General features: G+C 50.0%; 1 protein-coding gene across 1 annotated transcript in view; it reads left to right on the forward strand.

The window, feature by feature from the left end:
- The window catches only part of WNT3A (Wnt family member 3A), a 33,505-nt gene that overhangs the window by 17,948 nt on the left and 948 nt on the right, over positions 1-14,609 (forward strand). The window contains exon 4 of the mRNA XM_021714211.1: positions 8,660-8,925. Within this exon, the coding sequence (XP_021569886.1) occupies positions 8,660-8,925 (266 nt within the window). The remainder of the gene's footprint in view (positions 1-8,659; positions 8,926-14,609) is intronic.

Genomic DNA, 14,609 nt, shown 5'->3' on the forward strand with positions numbered 1-14,609 from the left:
GGGCGCATTCCGCTCTCAGGTGGCTCCGGGCCTTTTGTGCAGGACGTGATTACCAGATGCCACCGCGACACCCCCTCCCGGCCGCCCGGCTCCTCCTCGGACGAGGGACGGTGGCAGCGCGGCAGGCGAGGATCTGAGGTGGGCGGGGCTCAACTAGGCCTGCTGTCTACCCGGCAGCGTCTGTTTGGACACTGCTGGGGAAGAGAGGCCACACTGGCTGTCTTGGAAGCCTGATGAAGCCTCCGGAACCACAGGCAGGGGAAGGGCTGAATTTGTCCTTATGTGGGGCGCAGTCCCCAGATGACATGAGACTTTGGGCCACATGTCATCGGCATAGGTGCCCCCCACCAGGTTTCAAGGCCATTACCCCTCCCAACCTCTCCCCTGCAGGTGCTGGGTGGGAAGGTAGAAGTCCTGGGGCACCCCAGGACGAAAGGGCCCCTCACATTCCAGGATGGCCACAGTCCTCCAGCCTTGCCTCTCCTAGGTGTAGGGTGTGGGTGAGAGTCCTGTGTCCTCCATGGCCTTCCATCCACCGAGACTCCCCTAGGCCAGTCCTGAGGCACTGGGCCTGGGAGTGGGGGATTTACCTTGCCGACCTGAGGAGAGCAGCTGGGGTATGTTGGAGAGCAGAGGGCATTTTCCATTGCTAGGGAAGAGAAGTTTCCCTTGAGGGCTCAGCAGAGCTGACCTGCTGGGCAATAGGGCCCACACTGGCTGTTGTCGTCATCCTGGCTCTGGCCTGCATGCTCCTGCTGAAGTTGGGAGTATCCAGGGGGACGGAGAGGCAAGGCCTCAGGGCTGGAGGGGCAGCGTTGTGGGGCCCCAGTATGTGAGCATGGTCCCTCCAAGCACATGGACTCGCCTCTCCTGAGCTCCTAGAGAAGGTCAGCCACCGCAGGACTGGGCCGGAAAAGCAGATCCACAGCTCCCTTCCCGAGTGAGCCCTAGCTCAGCCACCGGCCAGCAGCAGCCAGGCCTCTGAGTCCCAGAGTATGTGACCAAGGAATCCACCTGCAGGTAGAGGCCAGACCAGAGACCTGCTGCCCACTGGTGGGGGGGGCATCAGCGTATCAGAGACCCCCCTGTGAGCCACCTCCGCTCCTGGCAGGCTCCTGACCAGTGTCCCATCCAGTGTCCCATTCCCCCTTACAAAATCCCAGCCAAGTTGGCCATGACCTCCCATCTGATCACAGTCCAGAAGCACAGGCCCAGAACAGGATAGAATCTGAGTCTGTGGGTCTCAGCTGGGCAAAGCTTCCAAATCACTTGGGGACCTTTTATAGATGTGAGTGTCCCCTTGGTTAAGCCAGGTTCCCAGGATGACCTCTGCAGTGATGTGCTACCCCTCCCATGACCATGATGGGAAGCTCCAGGCCAGGCTCCTTACTGAGCCTCCCCGAGAGCAGCCTGGGTAGACTCTGCAGACAGCACATCCTGCCACCCAGGAGTTTGGGGTCATTGTCCAATCCCCTTTCAGACACCTTCCCTCCTTCTTATTATGTGTATCCCTCAGAAAAGTCACTTCAGGACCACCTGGGAGCTGCTAGGCACATCCCAGGAGTCATTCAGTGTCAGCCCTTATGTCCTTCCCTTCCCAGGAGAGCTCAGGTGGGGCCGAGTGACAGGTGGGCTCCCCGACCCCTCAAGGTAGCAACCATGGAGACACCTGCTGGAACTGCAGGAGTTACTCTGGCAGATACAGGGACCTCACTCAGGATCCATTTGTTGAGCTGTGCACTCATGGCTGTGCAGCTTGGGGCCATGGCTGACCCTCTCTGAGCTTTCTTCCTGTCTGGGCTTGTCCTTTCATTGGCTAATAAAAGGATTTGCCTGGACCTGCCTTTTCCACAGCCACCACAGCTCTCTCAGCACTGCCCTTCTGAGCTCACACCTGTCCCTCTGAAATGTCCTCCTGGAGGCTTCACTGGAGGTCCACATTGCAAGGACAGAGGCTGCAACTTTCTTGTCCACTGAGAACACAATTTGTGCTCAATAAATAATGGCCAACTGACCAGCATCACAGTAAAATGTGAAAGACAGGGCTTTGGAGCAATTTGTACAAATGTTCTTCAACATATCAAAGTCTGAAAATATGTTTTTCCTGCTTGATGTTAAAGATCCTTTTCTGAAATTATGATGATAGTCATTTATTATATGTCTTTGTCTCTCAGCAAAATAAAAACACAAGGCATCTTCCGTCAGCCCACAATGATCTCTGGGCCTTGACAAGCCCATGAAATTCAAACTAGAAACAAGGAGCTTGTTAAGATTACTCTAGTTTAAAAGTTCTGAGACCCAAAGTAACCATCAAAGGCCACAGTTTCCTGCATTCTGCCCTGCCCTTGGCTATGATGGAGCCCTGCAGGGCAGTTCATCTGCCCTCTCCCAGATGCCCACCTCTCACCACACAGACCTCCCTCAACTGCCCAGACTCCACCCATCCATCATGCATCATCCATTCATCATTCATCTACTCAGCCACACATCCATGCAACACACACCCATTCATCTATCCATCACAGCCATCCATCCATCTATCCATCTACCTTCCACCCATCCATCCACCCACTTATCCATCTATCCATCACAGCCATCCATCCATCTATCCATCTACCATCCACCCACTTATCCATCACACCCATCTATCCATCCATCCATCACTCACCCACCCATCATCCATCCATGCATCCATCCACCATTTATCATCCATTCATCCATCCATCCATCATCCATCCACCCACCATCCATCCATCCATTACCGATCCATTCACCATCCCTCCATCTATCATCTATTCATCCACCCATCATCTATCTACCCATCCATCTATTCATCATCCATCTATCCACTCATCCACCCATCCATCCATCCATCCACCATCCATCCATCCATTATCCAGTCATCAATCCACCATTTATCATCCATCCACATATCCATCATCCATCCATCCATCCATCCATTCATTAATCCATCATCCATCCACCCACCATCCATCCATCCATTACCTATCCATTCACCATCCCTCCATCTATCATCTATCCATCAACCCATCATCTATCTACCCATCCATCTATTCATCATCCATCTATCCACTCATTCATCCATCCATCCTTCCATCCACCATTCATCCATCCGTTATCCAGCCATCCATCTATCTACCCATCCACTCACCATCTATCATCTATCCATCATCCATCCACCTATCCACTACACATCCATCCATCTATCACCCATCCATTCAGCATCCATCCATCATCTATCCACCCATCTATCCACTCATCCATCCATCCACCCATTTTATCATCCATCACCGATCCATCATCCATTCATCTATCTACCCATCCACCACACACCCATCCACACATCTATCCATCCATCCATCCATCATCCATCCACCCCAGGTCTGCCCCAGAGCTCAAGTTGCCAAACCTTGCCATGTGTCCTTGTCCTTCCACTCTTTTCCTCATGAACTATAAGCTCCGAAAGGCAGGTGGCTCAGCACAGTCCAAGGTAAAAAGCCTGGCTTCAACAGCAGAGCCTCCAACTAGACATAGGGAAGGCGTTCCTGGGTTCATTCTCCTACCCAGGGTAGGGATTCCTTCCAACTGACAGTGGGTGGTCTAGCCTCTGCTTAATCACCACTAGGACAGGTAGCTCCTACAACTTTCAAAAATCCTGGGTTGCTAGAAATTTCTAATATTGAGCAGCAATCCCTCTTCTCGAAGTCTTCTTACTGTGGTTCTTGAGAGTGGACACATTGCTTCTTACTCATCTCATAAGCCTAGGGTCTGGCTTGCCATGGACTCTCAAATCTTGGATGGATGGATGGATGGATGGATGGATGGATGGATGGATGGATGGATAGATGGTGAACGGATGGATGGATAATGGATACCTAGATGGATAGAGGGATGATAAGTAGATGCATAGATAAATAGAAGGAAGGAAGGAAAGGGAGATAATTGATACTTTGCATGAACTCCATAAATAACTGCTAAATAAGAACACAGCACATTTCTGGGGAAGATGGCTTTCCGAGGTGGAAGATAACTTCCTTAGATAATAATTTTGTCATGCAGTTTCCTTTCTTCTTCTTTCTGCCATCATCTGATCACAGTGTTGGAATACAAGTCTTGGGCCTGACAGGACAGGCCTTAGTCACCTAGACAATTTGGCAACATTTGTGACTAAGCACCCTGCCTCCCAGTAGCCTGTATGCCCTTCCTCACTTGACCTTTGACAGTCCACTTGAAGAAAGACATTTTTCCTGCTGACTGAGATGCTTCTCTGGCATTCCCTTCATCCCCTGCTGCCTCTGTTGTGTCAACAAAAGAAGAAACTTCTGAGAGAGGTGTTGTTTGTGGCAGAGAACTTGGCTGTGCAGAAGGCTAGGGCTATGCCTTCCCTGCCAGCCTTGGGAGCCCTGACCCTGCTCCCCTGTGAACCCAGATGACTCTGGGCAGTGGTTCATAACCTGCTTGTTTAAACTCTTGTGGGAATCTGATGAAAGCAGTGAATTATCTCTCCAGAAAGATGCCCATGCTCCCAGATATGCTCTGTCACTTGTGCTCATGATTTCAGGAAGGCTGTGAACGCCCAAAGCCTGCCTGGGAGCCCTGGGTAGAACCTGTCCTCCTGGGATCAAAATCTCCTGCTGCTGTGGGATGTCATGTGGACATTTTTGGGGTCTTTCTCCTACATGGTCTCAGGATTTTTTTTTTTTTTTAGAGATGGGGTCTGGCTCTGTCACCAGGCTGGAGTGCAGTGGTGCAATTATATCTCACTGCAGTCTTGAAATCCTGGGTTTAATAAATCTTCCTGCCCCAGCCTCCCAAAGTGTCACCACATCCCGCTAATTTTTAAAACGTTTTTATAGAGATGGGGGGGTCTCACTACGTTGCCCACGCTGGTCTCAAACTCCTGGCCTCAAGCAATCCTCCCACCTTAGCCTCTCAAAGTGCTGGGATTACAGGCCAGAGCCACTGCACCCAGCCATCAGGACATTTTTTAAACTTTTTATTTTGAAGTAACTTTAGAGTTACAGAATGTTGCGCGAGTAGTCCTGGGAGTCCTAAGTCCTTCCCAACCTCCTATATCGCGGATGTGCTGCGTGACCATGCCAACCAGTCAAAACTCAGACCCTAGCCTTCCTTACTGCTCCTATATTCCCAGCAGCAGCTCTTCCCTGTCCAGGATCCCACCACATTCCTCCTGGCCTTTGGTGGTCCCATGCCTCAGGCTCTTTGGCTTCCTTACCCTCACGCCCCAGGACAAGGGGAGGGCGTGGCCAGGCTCCACTTGGGCTGTGCACATTGGGTGAGAGTATCTCAAAGGTGGGACATGGTCAAGTCTCCCCACACGTGGTCCCTTTGAACTTGGTCATGGTTTCAGCTTTCGGGCAGACTCTCTGCAGGACATACCGTCTCGTGTTTTCTGGCCTGTGGTTTGGTAGCCACAGGGACCTTGTAGACAGGCTTTCTGTTCTGGGTTCTGAGCCAATAGAAGACCTGCTTTAGGGCCCTCAGAGGTCCTACCATCACATTTGGCATAAAGAGAAACTGAGGCCAATTAGTTGGTGGCAGGACTCAGCAAGAATGAGTTCTTTTCTCTGTAAGCAGAGGCCCTGGATTTTACCTGCCCTCCACTGGAGTGTGTCCAGCTAGGCTTTGCTGAGTCCTGATAAGCTGGAATCTGCAGGCCCTTGTGGCAGGCAGGGCCCAGTGAAGCAGAGGGTACAGCCCTAGGTTGCCCCCTCTTATCTCTCAGGGCAGGAAGGAAGGGCTGTCCCCTGCAATCCTGTGGAGTCAGCTGGCCCCAGGGGAGGCAAGCTTGGGTGTGGGGTGTCAGGGCTTGGGATGCCCAGGCTAAAGAAGGGTCACCGAAGGAGGCAGGTGGGGAGGGCAGCCCGGCCACTGAGGGCTTCAGGAGCACTCCCTCCCAAGTTACCCTGAGCAGGAGGGGAGGGGCAAGGAGGCAAGGGCTGAGGCCGTCCTGAGAAGTAGGGAGGGATGGCCTGAGTCCTTTCAGATAAGGACGGAGCTCTGAAGAGAGTGGGAGGGGCAGGGTGAGTATCCAGCCCACGTGTCCATGGGTCCAGCCAAGGCCCCTCCAGGCCCCATTTGTGAACATAAGTTGTATCAGGGGAGGATAGGGCCGGGGCTTCTTGTGTCTTGGGGAGGTGTGGAGGTGGGGTTATCTAGTTGCCTTTGGGAAAGGGGGTCATGGTGGGGGGTGTCCTGGGTCCACCAAAGATGCACATAGTGTGGTGGCCTGAGTGCCTTGGAGGGGGGTCAGGCCTTCCTGACTCCTTACCCAGTCCAGGACTCCTGCCCTTCCCTCTGACCCCAGAAAATACCTTTGGGATGCCTAGTGCTCCAGGCTGGAAGTCAGGAGGGAAGAGTCATGGCAAATGGCCCTGGTGGAGGAGTGGCCGCCAGGTATGCTGGCCACTGCCCTGCTGCTACCCACAGAGCCAGGCATGCCGCAAGCACAGCAGAAGCTGAGGAAGGAGTCCAAGGGGAGGACAAAAGGCCGAGTATGGCTGGACACCAGGGAGGAGTCAGCCTTGCAGAATCCAGGAGGGGGTGGACACCGCCAGAGGGGCACCGCTAGAGCTCAGCCTGCAGCGTGTGTGCATGTGGGTATGCAGGTGTGTGCATGCATAGATGTGTGAATATGTGTAAATGTGTATACATGTGTGTGTACATTCTGTGTGTCTCTGTGTGCCTACATGTGTGCAAGCTTGTTTGTATGTGTACATGCATTGTGTGCATGTATGTTTGTATGCATGTGTGTGCATGTGTGAATGTGTGTGCATGCACTTTGTGTATATATGCATTTGCATGTATGTGAATGTGTGTGCGTGTGTATGTATGTGCATGTGTGCTTGCATGTGTGCGTGTGCATGTGTGTGTAGGTGGGAGAGAAAACAGAAGGCTGGGCTGCCAGTCCCTCCTAAGAGCCTCTTTGGGTCCAGCAGCAGATAGACTCAGGGAGAAGAGCCAGGAGGAGAAGAATGTCTGGGAGATCTCAGGGATACCTCAGGAGGCCGGAGGGCCAGTGGGACCAAGGCTGGGTTTCCAGCGTGGACAACCTCTGGCCAGTAGGCAGAGCCCTTCCAGAGCTGGCAGTGGGTGGTGGGCATGAAAGAAATGGAGGATTTCTTGCTGGGCTGGTATTGGGTGCACAGGGTTCAGGCACACCTTGGGCAGGGTCCCAGGGAGGGAACGGGGCAATCGAGGCCTGCAGGGGGCCATCAGGGGAGTGTGGGCATATCCACCGGAGAGTGAGTGGAAGCAGGATGGAGGGGTGGGGGGCCTCTGCCAACTGGAGGGGAAGCCAGTGGAAAGCCTGGCCTCAAGCACACTCTGCTGTGTGCCCTGGTGCAAGAGCAACATGCACTTTCCAGTGGTGGCCATATGTGGAGTTGACTAGGCCATGCTCGTGTCTGGTGTGTGCACATGCTCACCTGACTCCCCACCCACTCCCTGCTGCCCACTGGGCTTTTGGGCATGCACGGGCCTGGGTGCCATCCTCCCAGGGCCCTCCAGGACAGCCTGCACCCCTGCTTGAGCCTGTCTCCCCAGGAGGAACAATCCATGGGTGCCCAGGCGGGGTAGGGAGATCCCAGTGCCTGGTGACGACTCTCTCATGACCCCAAGGGGCCATTAGGAGCCTCTGCCCAGGAGAAGCTGGGGACATCATGGGGCATAGCCCTGTAGCCCCACCTTGTCCCTGGGGGAGGTACCTGGCTGTGGGGGCGCCTCATGGCCTCCTTTCTATCCTCAAGGTGGGGCCTCTTTCCTGCTCCCTTCCCCCTATTTCCAGTCCAAGGCCTTGAAGAGAGAGGGCAGAGATTCTGGGGAGCATGGCAAAGCAGCCCCAGAGGCAGCCAAGGTCTAGGACCAAGCCTGTGGGGCTCCAAATCCTGGAGTGGGTTTCTGGCTTGGCTTGCCAAATTCCTGCTATCAGTTGGTCAGGTTTATGTCCATTTAACTCCCTGCTTTTTCCCCAGCTCTGAATGCAATGCTTGGCAAACAGCATGTACTCTGTCCGCCAGTGTCAGATGGTGGTCAAAGTCAGAGTCTGGCTGTTACTCAAGCTGGAGTGCAGTGGCGTGGTCATACCTCACCACAGAGCTGACCTCCTTGGCTCAGGCGATCTTTCTGACTCACCCTTCTGAGTGGCTGTGATTACAGGCGCGGCTGCCACGCCTGGCTAATGTTTTAGTTTCATACTTATGGGGTCTTGCTATGCTGCCCAAGCTGGTCTTGAACTCCTCCTGGCCTCAAGTGATCCACCTCAGCCTCCCCAAATGTTGGGATTACAGGCACTGCACCCAGCCAATGCTGATTGTTACAAAGACCCTGGCATCTCCCCTCCCTTTCTCACCTCCTCTCTCCCATGTGATCTGCACACACAGGCACCCCTTCTCCTTCCGCCACAAGCGGAAGCTTCCTGAGACCTCATCAGGGGCAGACGCTGGCACTATGCTTTCTGTGCAGCCTGCAGGACCGTGAGCCCAAGGAATCTCTTTTCTTTATGATTCCCCAACCTTGGTTATTCCCTGACAGCAGCTCGTACGGACAAAGACACCCACCCTGCTCATGACAGCCCTCTGGGAGCCCTACTGACCTTGCGTCTCTCCTCTCTCCGTAGCCACCCGGGAGTCGGCCTTTGTCCATGCTATTGCCTCGGCTGGCGTGGCCTTCGCAGTGACACGCTCATGCGCAGAGGGCACAGCTGCTATCTGTGGCTGCAGCAGCCGCCACCAGGGCTCGCCAGGTGAGGGCTGGAAGTGGGGCGGCTGCAGCGAAGACGTCGAGTTTGGCGGGATGGTGTCAAGGGAGTTTGCTGACGCCCGGGAGAACAGGCCGGATGCCCGCTCGGCCATGAACCGCCACAACAACGAGGCTGGGCGCCAGGTAGGTCCTGGGCAGAGGACCTTCCTGGGCGTGTGTGCCTGGCCTTGGGACACGTGACCTGCTGGGGAGGAGTGATGATGGGGCAGGCCCACTTGCCTCCCACCCAGTGCGTTCCTGCAGGATGGCCAGCCCACCTGCGGGCCTGGGAGGCCAAGAGGGAGGAACAGCTAAGGACTTGCCTGGTGGCCTCTGCAAAGGTTGGAGAGGAAGAGGGCCATATGCCATGAGGAGTTCTGCAGTGAGGAGATGCAAGTGACCAGGCATCATGGCGGCTGGCAGTTTTCAGGTGGGGGAGGCTGGAGTGCTGCTCCGGCAGCAAGTGGTAAACCTAGGTAGAATATGAGTGCAAGGGGAGGAGAAGGGTCCTCAGATGGACATCAGCCCAGCCTGGCCTGTGAGGAACTTCCTGTGTTCTAGTTCACTTGTGCTGCTGTAACAAAATGCCTTAGATGGAATAGTCTATAACAATAGAAGCGTATTACTCATCGCTCCGGAAGGAGGCATCCAAGATCACAGCCCCAGCAGTTCCAGATCTGGTGAGGGCCTTTTCACAGTTGGGGCTTTCTGGGTCCTCATATGGTGGAAGGGGTGAGAATCTCCCGGGGTCTTTTATAAGGGCACAGATCCCATTCATTACCTAATCTCCTCCACTGTGACCTTGGGGGCGAGGATTTCAGCACGTGCATTTTGGTGGCACACAAACATTCAGACTGCAGCACCTTGCTAAGAGGACATGTCAGAAGGTCGAAGGACAAAGAGAGGAGGAATCACTGCTGCTGCACAGTGGCAGGTGTAAGGACTAAGTAGCATGTGGTGGATTTAGGAACACAAAGATGACGGCTAGCCTGGGTCAGTAAACTCGGGGGATTGCAGAGGGTTGAAGAGAGAACATGAGACACTCATTTTCCAACAATGAGGAAGTAGATAAGTAGACTGACTGCTCAGACTAATCTACAGAAGACAGCTTTAGATGCAAGATGCAATATAAAACACACCCTGTCAAAAATGTAGAATTGCACATGCATATTGCTGCCCAGTTCATACAGAGGAGCTCGTGCTGTTCTGTGGTAGGGATGAGCTTTTCAGTAAATGGTGCTCCATTGGTTAGGTGGTGCTGTGGCCCCAAATCCCATGTGTTAGGCTGGGCGAGGTGGCTCACGCCTGTAATTCCAGCACTTTGGGAGATGGAGGTGAGAGGATTGCCTGAGTCCAAGGGATCGAGACCAGCCCGGGCAACTGGCAAGACCTTGTCTCTACAACAAATCAACAAATTACCTGAGCACAGTGGCACATGCCTGTAGTTCCAGCTACTTGGAAGGCTTAGGTGGAAGGATCACCTGAGCCCAACAGGTCTAGGCTGTGGTGGCCATGAATGTGCCACTGTACTCTATCCTGAGCGACAGAGTGAGACTCCTACTCAAAAAACAAAAACAAAATCCATGTGTTGAAAACTCAATCCCCATCGCAACAGGGTTTGGAAGTGGGGCCTGATGGGAGGTGTCAGAGTTCCACCCTCATGAATGGATTAATGCTGCTGTCAAAAGGGATTATGGGAGTGGTCTCTCTCCTCTCTCCTGCCACGTGAGGACACAGTTTCTCCCCTCTGGAGGACAGGGCAGTCAGGGCACCATCTTGGAAGCAGAGAAGCCAGGCCTTAACTTGCCAGTGCCTTCATCTTGGATTTCCCAGCCTCCTGTGAGAGAATGAATTCAATTACCCAGTCTTGGGTATTCAGTTGTAGCAGCACAGGATAGACTAAAACAGATAGCAGTATGAAAGGAAATTAATCTTGACCCCCTACCTTACACCGTCTATAAAAACCAATTACAAATCCAAAAGGGAAAGGTAAAACAATAAAACTTTTTAAAGAAAGCATAGGAGAATATATCTGTGAGCTTAGAGAAGGCAAAGATGTCTTAAACAGGCCAAAAAACCAGTCATGATGAAAGAAAATTGAAATAATAGGAACTATATTTAAATTAAGAACTTTTGTTCATAAAAAGATGATGCCATGGAAGTGAAGGGCAACCCACACAGGAAAACACACTCATGCACATAAAAGCTATAATATACAAAGAACTCTGGAGCCAGGTACAGTGGCTCATGCTTGTAATCCCAGCACTTTGGGAGGCCGAGGTAGGCGTTTGAGACCAACCTAGGCAACATAGCAAGACCTTGTCTCTACAAAAAATTAGCTGGTCCTGGTGGCATCCCTGTAATCCCAGCTAATCAGGAAGCTGAGGCAGGACTACCTAAACCCAAGAGATTGAGGCTATGGTGAGCAGTGATTGGACCACTGTATTCCAGCCTGGGTGACAGAGTAAGATCCTGATTCAGAAAGAAAGAGACAAAGAGAGAAAGAAAAGAAGTAAGAGAACTCTAAAAATCAAGAAAAAGAAAAGAAAAGAAAAACAACCCAATAGAAAAGTTGACTGAAAAACTGAAAGCCACTTTTTGAGAGAAAATATAGCAATGGCTAATACACACATATGGTGCACAGTGTCATGTGAAGTGCTGCTAGAATCTATACCGTGGGGAGGCAGAGAGCAGAGGTTTCTGAGGAGCTGGTGCCCTGGTAATTTGTGAGATTTGCATCTTTTGCACATATGTATATTACACCTCTGTAAAATGATTCTTAAGTGTCAAGTAACCAACCATCTAGTGAGGAATTAGCAGTCCTTGATCCAGAAAAAGACAGACCCTGAGTCGGGATCTGGGGCAGCTTGCAGATCTGAAAGAAACTATGGAGGTTGAACTTCATTTCTGGGCAGAATCACAGAGATAACCCCCCACCCCACACACAGGGATGAGAGCTCTAATAAATCCTCCCTCAGGGTAGGCTGGCACCCCAAGAAATAAAGGAAAACCAGAAGTCAACCAGCCCTTGTGCACATGTGTAGACTATAAATGTCTCAAGATTGGAACTTGGATTAAAGTGATACCAAACTGCTGGTATTCCCATGCTCCTAGAAAAGCAGACACAACCTCTTTGGAGGCCAGGCACAGCGGCTCATGCCTGTAATCCCAGCACTTTGGGAGGCTGAGGCAGGAAAATCGCTTGGCCTTGGAGGAAGATGATAACCTTATTCTAGGCCTCAAAATTTTTCTACAAAAACTTTTCAAACACAACGTCCAAGACACAATCAGAGATAGCTTGTCACATGACACAATGAGTTTAATCAACAAAAACAACAGAAACAAGTCCACGGGGACTCCAGATCCTGGAATTAATAGACAGATTTTGAGAGGAAAATACTTATGTTCACAAAACTAAAATGCAAATGTGAACATTTCAGCAGGAAACTAGAAACTATAAAAAGAATATGACAGATTTGGTCAAGAATCACATGGAAGTTGCAGGGCTGAAGAATAAATGGGGGCTTTCAGTTAGAAATGACCAGCTGAACAAAAGTACCTCCATCTGTACCATCCTGGAACCCCAGCAAAACAGCAGTAAATTACGTTTTAGACAGAGCAAGAGATGATAGAGCAGTAGATAGAGAGATAGAGATATGAGAGATATAAATAAAGGTAGATAGATAAAGATATAAATAAACACAAATATATAAATAGGTTAGATAAGATAGAGATAAACAGATATAGATGGATATAAATAGAAATTATAGAGATGGGTAGATAAATAGATGATAGAGATATAAATAGATTAGATGGATAGATAAATAAGAGAGATATAAATAGGAATAGATAGATACTCATAAGAATATGAAACACAGAAGAGGAGACAATGGTAACAAAACTTTGAAAGCTGAAAAGCAGGTGATGAATACTCAAGTTGTCCCAAGAAAACTGAGTCTAAGCCAGTAGAGGAGAAATCTGAAACCCAGTCCAAGAATTTCTATTATCTGGTGTCTCGAGTAGTTGAGGCAAATACTTGATTGAAAGCTTATTCAAGAGCACCTTGCCACTCATTTCTCTGCCCAGTTTCTCATAAGCAGGCAGCAGCCTTTCCCTCTACCATGCTGTAAGTCTGGAGGTCTCTGGTCTGTGGGACACCAAGTACGTCAAGGGTGGGGCCACCAAAGTGAAAACAGTCTCTCTGCAAATAGAAGTTTATACAGCACCTCTCTTCCTGATCTCCTAGTGCTGGCAATAAGCCGCAATTATCCTTCAGGCAGGAGAATGGGAGATTCTACTCCAAGGAATCTGACCAACTCAAAATAAGAGACTTCAAGATACTGACGTCCCCAATGAAACAACGCAGCTAGATCACTCTGTAGTAATGACTTAAGTTGACAAGCTCCTCCCATTCACAGGAGCTCCCAACAGATTTTAGTGTCCTTCTTTTAAATATAAGCAAGCAGCAGAGCCACAGACCTCTGAGGAAAGAAAGCCTCTAACAACAATGGGAAAGACCAAAACAAACCAACAAAAATCATGTGCATGGAAGAAAGACCCTGTAAAGAAAGAGGAAACTTCAAAAAAACTATCATTGATTTCCTCAAGGAAATTAAAACACCAAATCTATGACATTGCAACAGAATATTCATTTTAAAGAGAAAAAATAAGAGTGCTTAGAAATTAAAAATATGATAATAAAAGCAAAAATCTCAGGAGAAAGTTTGGAAGATAGTTGAGATCCTCCCACAAAGTAGGAAAAAAGGCAAAGAGGTGAAAAATAGGAGAAAGCAGATTTGGAGGATCTGGCCAAAAAAAGAATATGATGGAAACAAAGAGGAGGAAGCCAGTAAAGACATGAGACCAGAAGGTCCCCAGAACTGAAGAGCATAGGCCTCAGGCCAAACGGTCCCATAAGTGGTTGGAACAGCAGAGGGAAAGGACCACATTCAGACATACTGTTGGGAAATTCAGAGCTATGATGCAGGGAGGCCTTCCATACTTCCAAGAACAAAGTTTGGGCTTCAGGATCAGGAATCAAAATGACATTAGACTTTTCAGGCACAACAATGAAAGCTGGAAGAGAATGGAGTGATTCTTTCAGAATTTTGAGAGGTAGAAATGATTTTTAATCCAAGAATGTTAATATCCAACAAAGCTATCAATGAAATGAGATAATAGAAAAGATTTGTTTTCAGACATGCACAGTTCACAAAATTTCCAAGACCTTTTCTGGTGAAAACATATCTCCAAGAAGATGAAATTTATAGTATATGTGATGTGTCTGAACATCTTGTAGAGGATATTTAGACGGTTAAGGGAGAATTGGGGGCTGAACCAGTGACGTGCGTGTTAACAACAGAAACCAAAAAAAGTCAAGTTGGGAAGGAAGAGTCATCATAATATATCACTTGACTCAGTGGAATGACATTTAACTCTGGCAATACTGAGTGGAGTATGACAATTAACTCTGACAATACTGTCAGAGTGAATATTGGTCTGAAATTATGCTGGTGTTTAGGGTGGTAAGTCTTGTAGTTGGGAAGTGTGCATCAGAGTGGTGGGTAGTAAGAGATGAACTCCCATCCTTCATAGTGAGAGTCCCGTAAGTAAGACCAAACACTGAAAAATCAAGAAGTAATGAGACAGGTATGTTATTAGAGCTGTAGATGTGGCAAGGGACTGTATGTGGGACCAGAATTCCTGTTCTTCTCTACAAGTCTTGGAAACTATCACACTCTTTAAAGTAGGCACCAGCCAGGCTCGGTGGCTCAGCCTGTAATCCCAGCACTTTGGGAGGCCGAGGCGAGTGGATTGCCTGAGCCCAC

Source organism: Carlito syrichta, unplaced genomic scaffold, assembly GCF_000164805.1.
Source record: "Carlito syrichta isolate Samal-C Ts95f unplaced genomic scaffold, Tarsius_syrichta-2.0.1 Scaffold305332, whole genome shotgun sequence".
Classification (NCBI taxonomy): domain Eukaryota; kingdom Metazoa; phylum Chordata; class Mammalia; order Primates; family Tarsiidae; genus Carlito; species Carlito syrichta.